Genomic DNA, 20,400 nt, shown 5'->3' with positions numbered 1-20,400 from the left:
AGGCACACACCTGTGATTTTAGCACTTGGATTATATAATGAGAGTCTGCCTCAAAAACCAAAACAAAAGAAGTAATACAGCAGTACCTAGGTACACTTTACTCATTTTAAACTAGCACCCATTTTTAAAACCAGAAAACCCACCAACTGAATAGCCAGAGGTTCTTCCTAGTCAACAGGAAAGAAACCTGAAGGAATTGTTCAATCAGGAATGCCAACTTCTCCCTCAGCCTTTTGTGTCTATGTTACAGTATTTAATGCTCTAGTTAGAAATTCTTTATCTTTGTACATCTTTTCCTCTAATAGTTTGAGAGTCTTCATAGCAGGGGTGATCTTACTATTGTCACACCTACCAGTGACAAGTCTAGCTCGTGGGAGGAAATGAGAAGAAGCAATGGTATGGGACTCAGCAAAACCTTTCTGGGGTGGGGCAACGGCTCTGTGAGTAAAAGCACCTGCGACACAAGCATGAGGATCTGAGTTCAGATACCATGTAAGGTAGCACATGCCTGTAACCAAATATTCCTACAGCAAGATGGGAGGTGGAGACAGGAGAGTACCTGGAAGCTTGCAGGCCAGCTAGCCTGGCATATGAAGCTGCAAACAAGAAACCCTGTTCATACAAGGTGGAAGGCAAGGACCAACACCTGAGATTCATGTGTAATAACATACAAAGCCCTGCACTCAAACATACAAAATTAAAAGGAAACTTCTCAAGTCTTAAGCAGTTAAGCATTTAAGAATTCAGATACTTTTTCAGGCGATTGAAAGTGGTCTTGTTAAATTCCCATATAAAATTATATATGTAAATCCTACTAACTACTTACTGATCCTCATTCAGTTAATATTTAATGAGTTTCTACTGTAACTAGGATGTTGGGTGCTGAGGATTATGAACAAGACTTACATGGTCCCTGTTCCTACTGTATGCTCTAAATTATTTTATTTTTTAATGTGTCCTGGATTATTTTTATATTTTATGAATTTTTGAGACAGCATCTCACACAGTAGCTCAGGCTGGCCTGAACTCATTATGTAAGTCAGGCAGACTTCAAACTTGGGGCAATCCTCCTGTCTCAGACCCCCAAGTGCTGGGATTACAAGTATGAAACACTATACCTAGTATGTACTTTATAAATAAGCATTTATTTTTAGACTATCATTCCTTCTTTGACTTTTAATTTTTTTATTCATTTTCCATACCAACCACATTTCCCCTTCCCTCCCCTCCTCCTGCTCCCCCCATCTACTTCCCAGAAAGGGTAAAGCCTCTTGTGGGGAGTCAATGAAATCTGGCACATCAAGTTGATACAGGACCAAGCCCCTTACACCTGCATCAAGGCTGAGCGAGGCATTCAGCATAGGGAATAGGTTCCAAAAATAGGCTATCACTCTTATACCAATAATGTTTTTTGAATACTATTTTGCCAGATAATGCTCTTTGGATTTTGAGACAATGCCAAAAGTTTATCCAAATATGCCTAAATTGGGAATCAGTTGAAAATTAAATACTAAATTAACAATCTTATCCTTTGCCTTTGGTGCTACAATAAATAAATAAAAACACCTATATTTCTATGTACATGACCATTTTCCTTGTGAGACTACAGAAACCACAGCGGTAGACAGGGCCTATGTGCCTCATCCTTCTTCTTGTTCATTGTTTCACACATGCACACAAATCAGCCAAACACATAATTAATTACTACAATTTCGTAACTGTCTACTAGAATATTGGAACAAATAAAAACAATTATTTTAAAACTAGGGGTTGAACAGATGGCTCAGCACTTAAGCTGCTCTATGAGGGGACCTCGGTTCAATTCCCAGAATCCAGTGGCATCACATAACCACCTCTAACTCTAGTTCCAGGGGCTACAATGTTCTCTTCTGGCCTCTGTGGGCACTGTACGATACACATGCAGTCAAAACCACCTATACACATAAAAATAAAATAAAAATTAAGTTTGATGGACTGAGGATGTAGTTCAGCTGGCAGAGTCTTGTCTAACATGCATGAAACACCTTATACCTTATAAAAACCACAAATGGTGGCAACATGCCTGTAATCCCAACACTCTAGAGGTCATCAATGTCATCTTCAGCTATATACTGAGTTCCATAGTAGCCTGGTCCCTGACTCAAAAAAATTAAGGTAGATTTACTTTAAGTACCGAGACGATGTAAATTTGCCATACTACTGCGTACATAATTTTCTCCCTTACCCTCAGTTTCATGTATAAGAGAGTTAGAAAACCTGACTTCTAGAAGGGCACACATTAAAAAAAAATCAGGCCATCCAAGCATCATCCAGTTATCACTGAATCAAGGCTCCAACTTCCCTAATCACTGACCCATTTAAGGAAGAGTGGTCCTTATATGAAAAAAAATTAAATAAAAACTTAAAAAGGAAAATACGGAAAAATATACATCACTTGTTTTTCCCGGTATTCAACATCAACAGGTATTACCCAGGGTTGTCAGTCTGATGAAAAAATTAAAAGAATGTTCTCACCAACTGCCAGGTAACAGCTTCAAGCAGAAAGAACAACAATATTTTATTTTCTTACAAATGAACATTTCACAAAAATTTGACTAGGAATGTATATGTACTTTTAAGCAGAAGGAAAGAAAACAAAGAAGTAAGTTTCTGGACCTACGGACCGTATTTAATATCCCATGAATTCTATCTTACATGTAGTAGGTATGCAACACCTATCAACTGAACCAAAGATATGCCCTCTGTAAGATGTGTCTGCAAAATGTGTAATACCACAGTAGTAAAGTACAATGTTCAAATATGTAATTTTGTCTGTCAGATTTTAAAAGACTTTAAAAATATAATATGCAATAGCTTGCCCTGAGGGGAAAAAGATGGAATAGCGATTATAAAATCCTTACATATTTTCCACAATAGCATTTGAAACTAGAAAAGAGCAAATGGGAATACCCAAGACACGTATTACTAACAATTCAGTGCACTTGCCATGACCCAATAGAGAAGACAGCCTCTTCTCTAGGCTTTTTATATTTGATTATGAAATGGATGATGTACATAGGCCTTGATCTTCAGAAACTTCAGAAAAATTCAAGTTAGAAGCCAAAATTGTCATCAGAAAAAGAAAAGCCAGTATAAAATTTGCTACTGTAAGGCCACTGTTTAAAGTTATTTCATGTACAGACACTATATAATTCTGATACTTGTTCTTATAACATGAACAAAGCTTTCAACATATAAATGTTTAGATAAACTTGATTAAATTCTCTCAGTGAAACCATACTCAGAAAAAGATGCATCAACAAATAATGCCCCCCAAATAATCCTGCTGAGTGTTTTTGCAAAAGAGCTTGTAGTTAAATACAACTTTGAAATTGAATATTGTGATTAACAGGATTGTTAAGTGTAAAAAAAGTTGCAGCATTCCACTACTGAAAAATAAAGATATTTTATCAAGAAAGTTACAGTATTAGTGTCTTGGTGTCAATTCTAATTCCTGACCAAACGAGATCCTCAGTTAAGTCCTCATGTAGGGTCAGTTCCATTTCCAACAATTGCAGGTTGGTTTTCTGTGGCAATATTGCATGTTCCTATCAAGAGAAAACAAGAGAACAAGAGAAAAAAGGGCTTCAATAGAAGAGTCAGTTACAACATGTGAGCTAGAGTTTGGCCCACAGTGCAGTTCTCAAAATGCTTAATCTGTATAGTGCTAACTTGTACCACACAATTCACACAAAAGAATATGGAACCCTGAAGTTGTCATCTAAACAGAACACACCAAAAAAAGCAAAAATCATAAATGGGTCAGACAAAAACCCCACTGGATAGCACTGGTCTTAGCAAATGGGGAAAACACATTGTACTCCTTCAGAGTTTTTCAGGGAAAGCATTCTGGCCTAACTCAAGACTCAAACTTTGCCTCTCTAGTCCCCAGCCTGACATAACAGAGGCACACATGTGCAAACTAGCATGTTATCCTTTCCATCACACAGTACTTCTTATTCCAAAACTACATGAACTTTTGTAATTACTGATAATTACAAAGAAAGCTTTTGGAAAACTTTCAGATAATTGTCAACATAAAGACATAAGGTTTCGACAAATATAAGAGAAAAAACACACAAGAACAGGAATATTATGATAAAAGTAACAAGTGTGGGTTTTATATTGTGGTATGATGAAAAAACACTAAATTACCAACCACAAACTTTATATAAAACCATGCAAATAATAAAACTAAAAAATGGTAGAATGACATGTATTCAAAGACACTGAAAATAAAATTTTATTCAAATATATCCTTACCTTTTAACTAGGCTCTTACATTAAAACTGAAAAAAATGCAAAAGTGTGTTTATTTTTAGCATTCATATTAGAATGGAAATGTTTAATTCCAAATAAAAATAACATTGGTAAGAAAATCTTGTTATCTATCTTGCTTAATGAAATGTTCAAAACACATGTATATACATTTTCAATATTATTCATCTAAAAGTTGTAGATGGCATTGTATTTTATCCTTTATTAGTTACACAATATAAAACAATTATATCTTGAAATAAAATGTCACCAACTAACAACTGTGAAAAATTTTAAGTACAATAATTTTAAAGAAAATTTCAACTGAAAAATCTTATTATTAAAGCATGCAATTTGATGGGCATTGGTGGCGCATGCCTTTAATTCCAGTACTCAGGAGACAGAGGCAGGTGGATCTATGTGAGTTCCAGGCTAGCCTGGTTTACAGAGCGAGTGCCAGGATAGGCTCCAAAGCTACACAGAGAAACCCTGTCTAGGAAAAAAAAAGCATGTAATTCTTTGAACTACTTTCATCTTGATAGTTTCTTATCTCTCAAACTGATCTCCCACTTCTCCAATTATTTGAAAGATATTTTTAAGTGTAATACTGAACTAGGTTTTATCTAGGTTTTCCTTTTTTTTTTTTTTTTTTGGTTTTTTGAGACAAGGTTTGTGTAACAGTTCTGGCTATCAGGGAACTCACTATGTAGACGGGCTAGACTCGAACTCAGAGATCCACCTATCTCTGCCTCCTGAGTGCTTGTATTAAAGGCTTGCACCACCACCTCGCTAAGTATTCTTGACAACAGAGGATCACTGCAAATGTTGCCTTGCTGGTTTTACTGTGTCTTAATTCTTAATTCTCTTAAAAATCTTAATTCTCTGGGACCCTGCTCCCCACTACTATCCAAAAGGCTATCAGGCTATCCTAAAGCACTACCTTCCCTTTTTACCCCATACAAAGGTACCATTTCAAATAAGAAATAAATCACATGTAATTTGAAGCCCTTGATATATTGTGTACTTCTTTCTCCTTAATCCCAAAGCTACTGACAAACATGGACCAGAGGTGCTCTTTCTGTGCCTAGGTTTTCTTCAAGCCTCGGCTTACAATCTACCTCCTTTAGGAAGAGTGTCAGTGAAAGTATTTAGTGCACATCTCACCATTCCTGCCACGGACATCTTTCCCTTTAGAGAAGTTAAGCCCTACGAAAATATGACAGCTCAGAAAAGAGTTGACATAACAGGAGATACTGATATCCTTAGAAGTAGTCAGGGGGAGTCTGACTACTGGTGAGTGCTCAAAGTGTAAATAACATGGTTTATGTTATTTTCTTCTGAGAGCCCAGAATGTGGATGTGTGTCCACTAAGTGTCGCCCACATGATAAGCTCTTTGTGACAACACTGGGCACTGAGTCTCCAGTGAGCTCTGGCTTGCAACACTGCACATACATTATCATAACCAACTGCTGAAGGAATTTTTCATGCCCTGAGTAGCTCCACTGGGAAAGACTCACAAATTTGCATGGAGTTTCCACTCAAATTTGCTCTGTGTGCTGATTTTTGCTGTGTATCCTTCCACTGTAACAAACCAGTCACATATCAGAACAGTTAGATAATGAGTTGTCTTTGTAGACTATCAAACCCAGAAAACTCTCATCCTGCAGTTTTTGCTCACTAACCTTCTGGAGCCAGGGGTGCAAAATAGACCTTGTCTCAAAAAAGAAAAGGACAAAAGAAAGAAAACTCTCTAGGGAAGCAGATACATAAATAACGATGCACTATTAATAACCAAACAAAAGCAAGTCATAAGAATCACGTGCTGCTATCTGGCTGAAAACTGTTGACATGTCACACTGACTAGGGTATAGAGTCTATACTATAGACCCTTTCATGTATTTAGGGTATTAGTACAAATGAGTAATAGGGGAATTACTGGAAAGATACAAAAATGTCCATGTGCTTAAATGTTGATACTGGAAAAAATGAGCACCTGTATGAGCACCTCAAGTCATCAAGGAAGGCTTGCATACACAAGTTAGAATCTTAAACTGCAGTACACATATACCCTCAAGAGTATACAATGACTTTCCAAGTAGCAGTGTGGGTTCAGACAGTTTGAGCAGATTCATTTCTAGGTCTTTAAATCTCTGATTCTAAAATTCTACACTTTGGTAAGGCTGGTTCCCTCCCTTCTACATTTGAAGGGGTTAAACTCTCCCACTTTTACAACTGAATTTAAGATTCAGTTTTCTGAGAAGGACAACAGGTGTCTTTTCCAACAAAGGGCCATTTGTTTACAAGGCCCTTACATTCAGAGTCGACTGAGAAAACAAAGGGCCTAAGTCGGCCTCACAGTCTCTTAAGGACAAACTCAGCAGCCCCCTTCTGGGTCACGTCCAAGCTTGTGCAGATGTGTTCAAAAATGGTAAGACTTAAACCTCAGCTAATTAAAAATATGCAAATGTAACTACTGCTTACTTAACGAATTAAGTTTAAGATGACTAATTGCAACTAAATCTCCCCTTAGCTATACTTAAAAGGAGCATACACATTCCTCTCAGGGTTTGTCACCATTTTATGCAGGTGAACAACCCCACATCCTTTTGGTATAACAAACACTCTTTACTGTTACATACTATTTGAGTCTGGGGTCTTCATTCAGTGTTTCCTCAGACCCTACACATTCTCATCTTGAATCTATTTCTTCGAGATTATATCATTCCTCCCTTTTCTTTTCTCCTTCTAAGCCCTCCCATTTACTTTTGCCATGCTCTTTCAAATTTACGACCTTTTAAAAACTTATTGTTACAAATGTATATTTGTGTGTATGTGTATATATATACACAAAAATTCTAAATATAAAATATAGTCTCTTTCTCATGTGTATATGCATGACTATATGTACCTATGCATTACATGTAAATTCAGGTGTCTATATAACATGGCACACATATGAAGGTCAAAGGACACATTCAGATATTGGTTCTTCCTTTTCACCTTGTTTGAGACAGGGTCTCAATACAGAGTCTTAGATCAAAAGACCACACCACAATCTGAGACAGAGGATCTCATAGCTTTCCCACCTTGTTGTGGAAGTGCTGGGGTTACAGATCCATAACATCTTTTTCTGGCTTTATGGAGGTTGTGGGGATTAAAACTCTGGCCACTGAGCCATCTCTACAGGCCCCTAGAATCTATTATTTCGTATTACCTGCTGAGACCTCCAAAGAACACTCTGAGTTATTTGTGATGGTGTCAAGAAAGTGAACCAATAATGGGGTGTGCTGGCCTTTAATCCTAATATTCTAGAGGCAGAAGCAGGTGGATCTCTGAATTCAAAGTAAACCTGATCTTGATCTGCATAGTGAGTGATAGACCAGCCAGTACCATACAGTGAGACCCTAACTCAAGGCAAGCAAAAAATTGGTTCTGCCAGGTAGTGATGGCACACTCCTTTAATCCCCACACTTAGGAAGCAGAGGCAGGCAGATCTCTTGTGAATTTCAGGCTAGCCTGGTTTATAGAGTGAGACTTTGTATTAAATAAATAAACAAACCCAACTTTAACAACTAGTAATAAATAGTATAATGTTTCACTTTATATCAGATATCTTTCAATTCTTTTGCCTAACAAAATTTAAAAGACAACAAAACCAAGCTTTCAGTGAGAGAACACTCAAAATACTTTTGGTTATAGATCAGTAAGTTATATTTTTGGTCTATAATTTAGAGTGAGTCCAATGAACCAATTAACACTACTATTACTGAAGTCCCTTTATTCCAATTTATAGAATTATACAAGGTTCCTCCATACTTATAAGAAGAAATACAATTACATAGATACTTGAACACTACTATTCTATTACAAGTAATATGTATCTTTGGTTTGTTTGGGTTTTTGTTTTGTTCTTATTTTTTGAGACAGGGTTTCTCTATGTATCCCTGAATGTTCTGGAACTCACTTTGTAGACCAGGCTGGCCTTGAACTCAGAGATCCACCTGCCTCTGTCTCTCGAGTGCTTGGATTAAAGGCATGTACCACCATTGCACAGCTTGTATCTGAATATATAAACTAGTTGAAAATATAAACACATCTGTAGCAAAACTTTGTCAGTACTTCTCAAAACTTGTAGTATATTTATGATACTTTATATATTTAGTCCAGAAAAAAATTAATACCTAATAGTAACAGGAATGTAATATATATTAAAAAGTATTTTAAAAGTTAAGTTATATGACAGAAGCATAATTAAATCCAAATTTAAGGCAATAGGGAAAGATATAAAATTGCTTAGTGTTTGAAGAGTTAACTTGTATATTTTTTAAAATATTTACTTTCATTTCATGTGTATGCATATTTTGTTTATATGTATGTCCATGTACCATGTGCATGAGGTGCCCACAGAGGCCAGAAGATGGGAGATAGAACCTCTACAACTGGAGTTACAGGTTAGTTGTTAGTTGTTGTTGTAGATGCTGGAACCAAAGCCCGGACCTCTGTAATTGGACCATCAAAAGAGTTTTTTATTTTTTATTTTTGAGACAGGGTCTTACTCTGTACCTCTTACTCTCCTAGAACTCACCATATATCCCAAGCTTGCCTTGAATCTAAGGTGACCCTCCTATATTAGCCTGAGACTACATGCCTGAGCCACCATGCTCAGCTGTCCCTAAAGCATTCTAAAAACTTCCTCCTGGAACAGGGCTTGTTACAGGAGATACTCCTGAGTGCTAGTATATTAAAAACAAACCTTCTTCCAGGAGGTAATGGACATGTGTCCCTCTTCATCCAGTTCAAATACAAAATTCAAGAAAAAATAAAGCCATTATGGCCAGGAGATGGTGGTGCACACCTTTAATCCCAACACTCACGAGACAGATGCAGGTAGATCTCTGTGAGTTCCTGGATAGCCAGAACTACACAGTGCTACACAGTGAAACTCTGTCTCGAAAAAAAAAAAAAAAAAAAACAAAAAAAGGAAGAAGAAAGACAGACAAACAAACATTATAAGTGAAGACAGGAGGCAGTTAATTCCCAAGCTAAGGAACAGGGTCCTGGATTAGATCAGGCTGTTCTCAGATTACTTTCTCTTTGGTCCAAGATGGCCTTTTGCCAGGATCTTGTCCAAAAGAAACCCTCTTTTGTCAGGTTTATTTCTGTTGGCAGGCTTTTGCTTTTCCTCTGTGGGAATTTCTAAAGACCCCACCCTATCTCATCCAGTCAGGTCTTTGCTGTCATTTAAAGTGACCCTACCCGTAGAAAGTCCATCTTGCTCAGTCCAATTCAAGAAGAAAGCAGAGGACCTAGCCTTGTTCTACATCTCGTACATCTCGTGTGTGTGTGTGTGTGTGTGTGTGTGTGTGTGTGTGTGTGTGTGTGTGTGTGTGTGTGTGTGTGTGTGTGCTTGAAAGATTGTAAGCAGGCAATGATCGTAAGGAGTCTGGGGTGCCAAAATGGAATTAGCATAAGCCTGTTATGAATATATGAGATTTTTGTGTTCTCTAGTTTTCTATTTCTGCTTCGAAATCTTACCATTTTGTTGGTAGCTGAAGATCATATGCAGTTTTAGGAAGCCATTATTATGATGCTAGGCAACTGAAGAGGATATGTTAAGAGTATGTCTAGAATCAACCCTCACTACTCTCCAAGGCTGTTTTATGGTGGAAACAGAACAGGAAGTATGTATCTGAAGGCACAGAAATCAAACTGCGCTGAAGATGGGAAACAGAAAATTCCCCTGTCATATTTAACAGGCTTAGAAAAAATACAAAAAGTCATATGGAAACATGAAAGACAGCAGATAGCAAAGCAATCCTAAGGAGTAAGGACAATGCTGGAGGAAGTACAATACCTATCTGAAATTATACTATAGAGCTATAATAATAAATACAGGTTGGTACTTGTATAAAAATAGAAAGGGCAATGAAACAGAGGATCAGGAAATAAAATGGCAAAGCTATTCCACTTAATTTTTTGAAAAGGAGGCAAAAATATACTAAGGAAAAAAGAGCTCATTCAACAATAGTGGCAGCAAAACTGAATTTCTACCCAGAGGAGAATGAAATTAGATTTATCTTTCATCTTGTACAAAAAATCAATTAAGAATGGATTCAAGATCAAAATTTAAAGCCTGAAACACTGAAAGTTTTAGAAGAAAACACAGGGGCTACCCTTCAAGACATTGGGATAGACAAGAACATAATAGAACACCAACAGCACATTAATTAACCCTAATATCAACTAATGTAACTACACGAAAATAAAGTTTCTATACATCAAGGGAAACAACAAGCAGAGCTAAGAGAGCCCACAGAATGGGAGACAAGGGGCTACTATCCAGAATTCACAAATTGCAAAAATCCTAAATTCACCCATTATCCTGCAAAATTTTAACTTCCTTTTTCTTTAGATATAAATTGTATTCCATTTTTACATATACCAAATTTTCATTATGCATTCATCTGTTGACTGACAACTAACTTGACACCAATTCTTTGCTACAGTGAATTATAACACAAATAATGTAAACCTAGAGACAGATATTGGGGTTCAAGTTGAAGATCAGAAAAGCAAAGCAGCCAGGTCATCAGAGTTCTTATCCTCTACTAAGGTTGGGGTAAACCCATCCTCAACATGGCTGAAGACTAGTTGCACGACTCTGAGACCCAGCTCCTACTTTATATACCTCTCTAGTGCTGGCGTGAGCTCTGTTTCTCTTTCAGACTGATTCACTCTCATGTAGCTCTGAGTGGCCTTGAAGTCATAGAGATCCATCTGCCTCTGTCTCCCTGAGTGCTGGGATTAAAGGTGTATGCCACTAATGCCAGGCTTCTACGGCTGCGGCTAGCTTTGAATTCTGATCTCCAGGCAAGCTTTATTAGATCTTAAACAATATCCCGCCATAGTGAATAAAGCAGCAATAAATATGGGAATGTGTGCAAATATCTTTATAGTAGGGTATGGAGTTCCCTGAGTATATGCCCAGGAGAGAGAAAGCTGGGGCATATGGTAGTTCTATTTTTAATTTTTTGAGAAATCTCCAAACTGATTTCCACAGTGGCTGTATTAACCCATACTCCCACTACCAACAGTAAATATAGATTTTTCCCTCTTTCTATATCCTCTCCAATTTCTGTGGTCAGTTTTGTTGACAACAATTCTGACTACAGTAAGGCAGTTATCTCAAAGTAGTTTTAGTTTGCAATTTTCCTGATGGCTAGAGACATTGAACACTTTAAAAGATAGTTATTGACCATTTGCATCTCTTTGTTTGAAAACTGTCTATTCAGTTCATTACCCACTTGTTGCCTGGCAGTACTATGCCCAAGGTAGTTTATTTCTGCAATTCTTTATGAATTCTGGATACTAGCCCCTTGTCTGAAGTACAAAGTTACACAATCTCAGAAATAAATAAAATCACAGTTTTCTCATATGCAGAATCTAGCCAATAATATATGTATATAAGTATACACAGGAACATGTGGGTACAGCACAACACAAAGAAAGAGAACAAGAAAGGATAGGTATGAGGGAATGAGAGGATGGAGTGAATTCAGGCATGGGTTATGAAAGAGAATATAAAGCTATTTGTTTCCCTAGTTCTAAATCTGCCATGAATTTTTTTATTTGGTGGTAGACTAGTGCACAAAAACAGGTTCCATACTGAAAATGAAAAATTTCATGTGAAGTTTCAGAGCTTAAGTTTTGAATACCAATTCTAACTTTATATAAGTTCATTAAGTTGTATACTCTTTGGGTATGATTAATACTTGTGTGGGTGTTTTTACTTATTTGCAAGTTTTTAAATAATAAAATTTATTAAAATACTTCTGATAGATCAGGTATACGGGTCCAGATCTAATTTCATGGTGTCTAGACTGCTTAATGATGCATCAATTAACTAATCCAGGTGGCAGTCTAACTGCTAAAAGAATGGCTTCTCCAACAACACAGAAAGCTAAAATGTGAAACAACACATCTTAGCTACTGCTCTACTGCTGTGAAGAGACACCATGACCGAAGTAACTCTTATAAAAGAATTGCATTGAGGGCTTTTAATTGGGAGCTTGTTTTCAATTTTATAAGGTTTTTTTTTTGAGAAAGGGTTTCTCTGTGTAAGAGTTCTAGCTGTCCTGGAACTAGCTTGGTAGACCATGCTGGCCTACCTACCTCTGCCTCCTAAGTGCTGGAATGAAACGCCCAGCTGCTTTCAATTTTAAAGGGTTAGTCCATGATCATCATGGTGGGAAGCAGACACACATGGTGCTAAGGCAGTAAATGAAAGCTTTACATCCTGATTAACAGGCAGCAGGCAGAAAGAGGGCCTGGTATGGGCTTTAGAAAACTCAAAGCCCACCCACAGTGACACATCTCCTTCAACAAAGCCACACCTCCCAATCCTTCCCAAACAGTTCCACATACTGGTGATCAAGCATTCAAACATATAAGCCTATGGGGCCATTGTCATTCAAACCACCACAAGATGTTACACAGATTAAGGTATCTTTCTAAGGTAGAATTTTTTAAAAGTTCCCTCTGATGCCAAAACTTGGGATATTAAATGATTTAACTGCAGACTGTAGAGTATTTGCTTAGCATACATTTTTATCTTCAATACCACACACACCCACACTCACACACCTGCACAAAATAATGTAAATGGTACCTCGAACTCAGTAAACCCCTTTGTGCAAAAGTGTCCTTAATTTAAGGAAAATGGGAGTCAACATTAGCAGAAACCAATAATTCTAGACTTCATTCTTGTTAGGGCATAAAGACTGAGATAAAACGGACTGATGAGACCAGTCATCAATTTGCCCACAGCTAGAGGGATAGCTTAAAGGTCTAGTTAGCCATTAAGTACCTTAGTTTGGACCTGGCAGATACAATAGCTGCCATGTCTCATTCCTTTCCCCAAAGGTTAGGAAAATGGAACTCACCTGTTACGCAGTATGCTAATAGAAGGGTACTTAATTTCATGTGATACTCAGAGTTGGGCTTTGTTTAAATAAACTCTATATAAACCTATCTGACCTATCAGAAGACAGCTTGCAGGCAGACATTGGCCAGATTGGAATAGGCCAAATCAACACACATATAATACTAAGATATAAGAATTAGAGCCCAGCTTATGAAAAATAACATGGAAATCCACTATTTTGTAAGGCAATTAAAGTGTTTTAAAAAAGGAGATATTCTACACAGCTGCATATAAAGCAAAAATCTCAGTGCTAGGTATAGGATACTTCCTTACTAATTGTTGGCCAGAGAGGCCCCAAAGATTCCCACAACAATTCAAGCTATTACCATTCCTCTTGGTTGCCTACCAGAACTAGATGATAAGATCTTATTGCTAAAGACGCTACACACCTTGGTTACAAGATATACAGAAAGCAAGCTGTAATTGAGATGGATGCTTCCTCTCTGCTGGCTAGATTTCATAGTATAGAAAGATATAGAAAGCCTGCTATGCAGGCTGCTAGGTGAGTAAAGGCATCAACAGTATTACCAGCTGTGGACTCTGTAGCTACAATGCCAACTGGCCAGGAAAGTTGTGCCCACTGACACAATAGTGACACAACTGTTATAGGACCAAGTAAGCACTTTTGGACTGGATTTAAAGCACACTCCATAGAAGGGAATACAACTATAGTATAATACTGTAAACCTTATCAATAACCTATGGCTGGGAAGGTCAAGGGTCTAAGGGAAGGATTTACTACTGTTCAGCTAAATTTAACATGGCACCAAACTGAAGTATAAATATTTATGTTTAAACTTATAGACAAATGATACTCCCAGCTTTGATCAGAGAAGCTTTTCTTTGTAGTGAATGATAGTAAAGATGCTTCAAATAAATGATGGTTGAGTACTCAGAAACAGGATATTCATGTATGCCAACCCCTCTAAGGCATGGGAAACACTGCAAAAGAGGGTGTGGAAATAATGTAAGAACAAGATAATAGGGAAGAGAACGGCAAATGCTATCTTAGGACATGATAAAACCATGTCAAAAAAAATCTCACAACACTTGCTCGAACTGAGCTTACACAAGACCAGGAGTGTCAATAGCCAATCATGGATCAGAGAAGGACTTAAAGGACCCTACCCTCTGTTGTGGTTTGAATGAGAATGCCCCCCAAAGCTCATGTAAGTTATCTCTGTAAGTTGGTAGAACTGTATAAGAAGTATGTCACTGAGTATAGGTTTTGAGTTTGAACCCACATCATTCAAGTTAGCTTACTCTGCTACTTATAGATCAAGATGTGAGACCTTACTTATTGCTCCAGTGCCATGCTTGCCTGATCGCTGCCATGCTCCCTACCATGATGGCCATGGACTCTCTAATGCTCTGAAACTAAAAGTCATAAATTAATTCTTCTGTAAGTGCCTTGATCATGGTGCTTTGTCACAGCATCAGAAAAAGTAACTAAGACATCCTCCCAGCTAAACTATTGGCAAGGATTCTGGGGAAGAGATAATCATTGCCTTCAGTTGTAAATGGTAAAGTCATGAGGCTCCAATGGACAGTTGCAAATCTGGTCACAGGGATAGTATTGGTTAAAATCAATGATCACAAACAAACAAACAAAAAACAAAAGGAAAAACAAAAAACCAAAAAAGGCGTGAATGTGAGAAACAGGCTGGAACGTAAAATGAAATTAAAAAATTAATTAATAAAGAGTGCCTCTCATATGGAAGAAAGATGAGCTGCTGGGAAGCAAGCTGCCAAGAAGACTCAGACAAGTTGAGTTCTAAAGAAGACTCTCAGTGGAAAAAAGCTGCAAAGGCGACTGAGAACTGACCAACTGGCTGGAAGAGGCAGAAATCAGCTGAGCTACCTGGAGGCTTAGACCAACTGAGGCACTTGCAAAGCACTCTCCAATCTGTTGATCTGCCTGCAGGCTGTACAGTGTGTTCCAGGTTCCCAGCTTTGTGAGCTGTCACCCATGCTGGGGTGGGTTTTGGTGAAGCAGCTGTCTTTGAGTCATTTCTGATCCTGTAAGTAACCCCAATAAAACTCACTAGCTCACCTAGTGGGACTCTGGTGGTATCTATTCTTTAGTCTGTCATAGGTTCCCTATCTGGGGTGGGTAGACACATATGTTACATATCCCCAGGAAAAGTTTTGTCATACAACAAGCTGCTATACTTAAATTGTTTCACGTAGAATAGCTAAAGTTTAAATAGCTTCACACTTCTATCAGTACTAATCTTGAAATTTTCATTCAACTATCATGCAAAATGAACATTTTAAAAATCTAGGTTGTTTCTTAAAGTAGATGAAAAAGCCAACTACCTAACAAACATTTAAAGTTACTCAATATTTTTAAAAGGTTATTGTCGAACTAACCTTTTTTCTCCTCAGAAATCTGTTTCTGAATTTATTGGTAATAAATCCCCTTGGTCCAGCAAACCGTAAACGCTGGTATTTAGCCTGAATATACAAGCTCTTCTGTACCAGATGTGACTTAAAATGGGGCTGGAATCTGCCACCCAAAAAGTTCTGAAAAGGATCCAAAGAGAATTAAATGTTAAAAATACAGTTCCCCAATCTAGTCTATTAGCATAACAGACGGGAGAATAATAATTACAACAGCCTGTGATCCTGGGCACCACAGGTATAATTTCTTCAAACTAGTTTATTTTTGTGTTATTTAAAAAACTGTTCTATAGAAAATAGTGTTTAGAAACAGTAATGAACCTAGGGAGATGGCTTCGTCAGTAAAGTACCTGTGAAGCAAGCATGGAGCCTTGAGTTCGGATCTCCAGTATCTGACTATAAATGCCAGTGATGGGGGAGGAGTAGGGAGGTAATGACAGGCAGATAAATTCCTGGAGTTTAATAGCAAGTCAGCCTATCTGAATTATTGAGCTCCTAGTTCTTGGTTCAATGAGACATTGTCTCAGAAAATAAGGTGGACCTAGTTTCATTCTTCTACATGTTGATGCTCAAGTTTCCCAATACCATTTGTTGTAAGATGTTTTTCTTCAGTATCTATTTTTATTTCTTTTAGCATGAATTTATATTCAGGTTCTCTATTCCATCAATCTGTGTTGTTTTTTTTTTACAAGCACCATGCTGTTATTACTATGACTCTGTAGTATAGCTTGAAATTATGTATGTTCATACCTCCTATACTATTCTTTTTGTTCAGAATTGTTTTGGTTATCATTGGGTCTTTTGTGCTTCTTTATAAACTTTAAGATCATCTTTTCTATGTTTATGAAGAATGTCCCTAGAATCTACAGATTGCCTTTGGAAGGACAGCCATTTTTACAACATTGAATATTGTGATCTGTAAGCATGTGAGCTCTTTCCATCTTCTAATGTCTTCATCAACTGTTTTCATCATTGTCTTAAAATTTCATTGCGGTGGTGGTGCACACCTTTAATTCCAGCACTCAGGAGGCAGAGGCAAGTAGATCTCTGTGAGTTTGAGGCCAGCCTGGTCTACAAATCAAGTTTCAGGACAGATTCCAAAGCTACACAGAGAAAACCTGCCTCAAAAAAAAAAAAAACAAATGAAAGCACATTTTCATTGTAGAAGTCTTTTGTTCCTTCGTTAAGTTTATTCTCAGGTATTCTCGTGTGTGTGTGTGTGTGTGTGTGTGTGTGTGTGTGTGTGTGTGTGTGTGTGTGTGTGTGTGTGTGTTCTAAAGGAGATTTTACTGTTTTTCTTCTGTATGATTGTCATTGGTATATAGGAAGGCTACTAACTTTGGCATAGCAATTTTATATTCTGCCACCTCACTAAAGTGTTTTCTCAGTTCTAAGAGGTGGTGTATCTAGAGTCTATAATCATATAATTTGCAAAATGAAATATTTTGGCTTTTCTTATTTGTATCCCTTTTATTTTTTTGTCTTACTGCTCTAGTGGACATTTCAAACATTATATAAAATGGCAGCATAGAGTGGACATCCTTGCCTTGCTCTTGATCTTAGTTGGAATGCTTTGGGTTTTTCTCCAGTTAGGATGATGCTGGCTAGATTTGTGAAATAAAGCTTTTATCATGTTGAGTTATGTCCCCTCCATCTCTAACCTCTTCATGACTTTTTTTAGATTTATGTTTTGCCTGCATGTGTATATGTGCACTACATGAATACAGTGCTGGCAGAGGCCAGAAAAGGGTACTGAATCCCCTAGAATTGACGTTATAGATGGTTGTAAACTACCAGGTGCTGGAAACCAAACCTGAGTCCTCTCCAAGAGTAATGAGTGATTTTTCCTGAGCTATCTCTCCAGCAACACAACCCCACCCCATGATTTTTATCTTTAAGGGAGGTTAGATTTTGTCAAAGGCCTTTCCTGCACCAGTTATGTGACTTCTATCTTTGCATCCATTTATGCAGTGAATTACATTTATTGATATCCGTATGTTGAACTATCCCTGCATCTCTGGAATGAAGGCAATGTGACTATGACAAATACACTTGATTTAATACTAAAAACATGCAAGTATTGATATATTTTACTTCTATGTGTATCAAGTAGATTGAGCCTTTTTTTTTTGCTGCTGTCTTTGTCTAGTTTGGTATCAGGACAATATTGGTTTTGTAAACACATTTAGAAGCATCCTTTTCTTTTCTACTTTGTAAAATAATTTGAATGTATTGGTGTTAATTTTTTCAAGATTTAATAGAATTATTCAATGAAATCATCTGGCACTGGAGAACTTTGTTTGTGAGAATTTTTATTACTGCATCCTTTTTGTTTGTTTTTCAAGACAGGGTTTCTCTGTGTAGTCTACGTGGTGCTGGAACTCACTCTGTAGACCAGTCTGGCCTCAAACTCAAGAGATCTGACTGCCTCTGCCTCCTGAGTTCTGGGATTAAAGGAGTGGGCCACCTCTGCTTGGCTAGTTTGTCTTTTTATCTTATTTCACCTTGGTCTAATTTTGGTAGGTCATATGCATGTAGAAATTCATCCATTCCTTTTAGTACAATATAGGTTTAATACAATTATGGTTTTCATTTCATTGGTACCTATTTTCATACCTCACTTTTTTTTGTTTTTTGAGACAAGGTTTCTCTGTGTAGCTTTGGAGCCTGTTCTGGCACTCGCTCTGTAGACCAGGCTAGCCTTGAACTCACAAAGATCTGCCTATCTCTACCTCACAAGTGCTGGGATTAAAGGCATGTGCCACCATCGCCTCACTTTTCATAACTAATTTTATTATTTTGGGTGTTCTCTTCATTTGAGCTAATCTGGCTAAGAGTTTATCAATCTCCTTTATTTTCTCAAAGAATAAATTCTTTGTTTCACTGATTCTTTGCAATTTTTATTTGTTCCTGTTTCATTAATTTCTACCCCATTTTAATTATTTCTTCCCTTCTACTACTTTGTTTAGTTTCCTCTGATTTTCCCTCCAAAGCCTTCAGATGCATCATTATTTAAGACATCTTAAATGTTTTGATGGCTCAACAAAAGTCAACACCAATGGATCAAAGACCTCAATATAAGATCTGGTACCCTGAATCTGCTAAATGAAAATGTACTTCAAAGTACAGGCATAATGGTTTTCAACATATAGGCATAAAGATTTTGTGAAGAGGACTCTAATACCACAGGCAATAAGGCCAATGACTGATAAATGCCATCTCCTGAAACTAAAAAAGAAAAAAAAACTATACAGCATGAGAAACCACTGACTGAATGAAGCAGCCCACAGAATGAGAGACAATATCTGTCAACTATATATCTGATAAGAATTATTAACTAGAATATATAAAGTACTCAAATATATAAACTCCATAAAAACAACCCAAATGGGCTAAGGGACTCACAACAGAGGGTTTTCAAATGAAGAAATATAAATGGCTAGAAAACACCTTTAAAGGGGTTCAATATAATTAGGCATCAGGGAAATGTATTTTAAAACTATTTTAAGGGCTGGAAAGTCGGCTTAGCAGTTAAGGCTTTCAGAGGACAAAAGTTCAATTTCCAACATGCACACAACACCTCAAAACTGCCTGTAACTTCAGTTCCAGGGAATTTGACAGCCTCTTCTGGCCTCCGCAAGCACTATATACACATGGTGCAAAGCTGGGCTGGAGAGATGGCTCAGTGGTTAAGAGCACACTGGCTGTTCTATCAGAGGTCCTGGGTTCAAGTCTCAGCACCCACATGGCAGCTAACAACTGTTTCTAACTCCAAGATCTGACACCCTCACACAGACACACATACAGGCAAAACACCAATGCACATGAAATAAAAATAAATTATAAGAAAATAATAAAGCTACTTTATGATTACATCTCACCCCAGCCTGACTGGCTATCTTCAAAGATGCAAAGGACAACACACACTGGCCTGGTTGTAGGTAAAGGGGGCCATTTTTACAAAACTAGTGGAAGGATAAACTGGTATATCCAGTTTAGATGTCAGTCTGGAGTTACCTCAAAAAAAATTAGAAATAGACTACCGTAAGACCCAGCTATACCACTCCAAAGAAATTTATATCCTACTACAGAGGCATGTGCACATCCATAATCATGGTAGCTCTAGTCACAATAGTTGGGAAACAGAATCAGCCTAGATATCCATTAACTGATGAATGGACAATGAAACTGTGGTATTCATGCACAATGACATTTTATTCAGCTATGAAGAAAAATGAAAATAAGGAATGTGCAGGGAAATGGATGAAATTAGAAATATATATATGAAAGGTAATCCAGGTCCTGAAAGACAATGCACAGTCTCTCTTATGTGCATATCCTGACCTCAACTTTTTATTTTGTGTTTAACTTAGAATACCTATGGAATGAGTCCAGGAAACCAGAAAGTGTACAGTGTTGTCTTAAGGGTGTGGGGATAGAATCATATAGGCAAGATGAATGTGGAGGGAGGAATACTAGAAACAAAACTGTTCAAATGGGGACTTTTAAATTTTGTGTTTTACATTGTGCTCTTAACATGAGATCTTAAGGATAAGCAAGAACCTCAGTTGAAGAACTGTATCCATCAGATGAGACTGGCATGTCTGTGGGGAATCTTCCTAATTAATGGGAGGGTCCATCTCACTGTGCAGTGCAACCCCTGGGCAGGTAATCCTGGACTGTATAAGAAAGTAAGCTAAGCAAGTCATGGAAGTCA

General features: G+C 37.4%; 1 protein-coding gene across 15 annotated transcripts in view; it reads right to left on the bottom strand.

Annotated features, from left to right (window-relative positions):
* Positions 1 to 20,400, bottom strand: part of Bclaf3 (BCLAF1 and THRAP3 family member 3) — a 78,751-nt gene that overhangs the window by 16,905 nt on the left and 41,446 nt on the right. For 7 of the 15 annotated variants that reach the window (XM_035449847.1, XM_035449852.1, XM_035449854.1 and 4 more), the window contains 2 exons: positions 15,654 to 15,806; positions 14,064 to 14,222 (listed from right to left, as the gene is read on the bottom strand). The exons of 2 other annotated variants lie outside the window; for them this stretch is intronic. In XM_035449847.1, coding sequence (XP_035305738.1) covers positions 14,079 to 14,222; positions 15,654 to 15,806 — 297 coding nt within the window. In that variant the 3' untranslated portion in view covers positions 14,064 to 14,078. Of the gene's footprint in view, positions 1 to 2,518; positions 3,588 to 4,302; positions 4,329 to 14,063; positions 14,223 to 15,653; positions 15,807 to 20,400 lie in introns of those variants that run through there. 6 more of the 15 variants (XM_027432608.2, XM_027432609.2, XM_027432604.2 and 3 more) reach the window with 4 other exon arrangements.

This window comes from Cricetulus griseus, chromosome X (assembly GCF_003668045.3).
Source record: "Cricetulus griseus strain 17A/GY chromosome X, alternate assembly CriGri-PICRH-1.0, whole genome shotgun sequence".
Lineage (NCBI taxonomy): Eukaryota > Metazoa > Chordata > Mammalia > Rodentia > Cricetidae > Cricetulus > Cricetulus griseus.
This window is presented reverse-complemented; position numbering and strand designations above follow the sequence as displayed.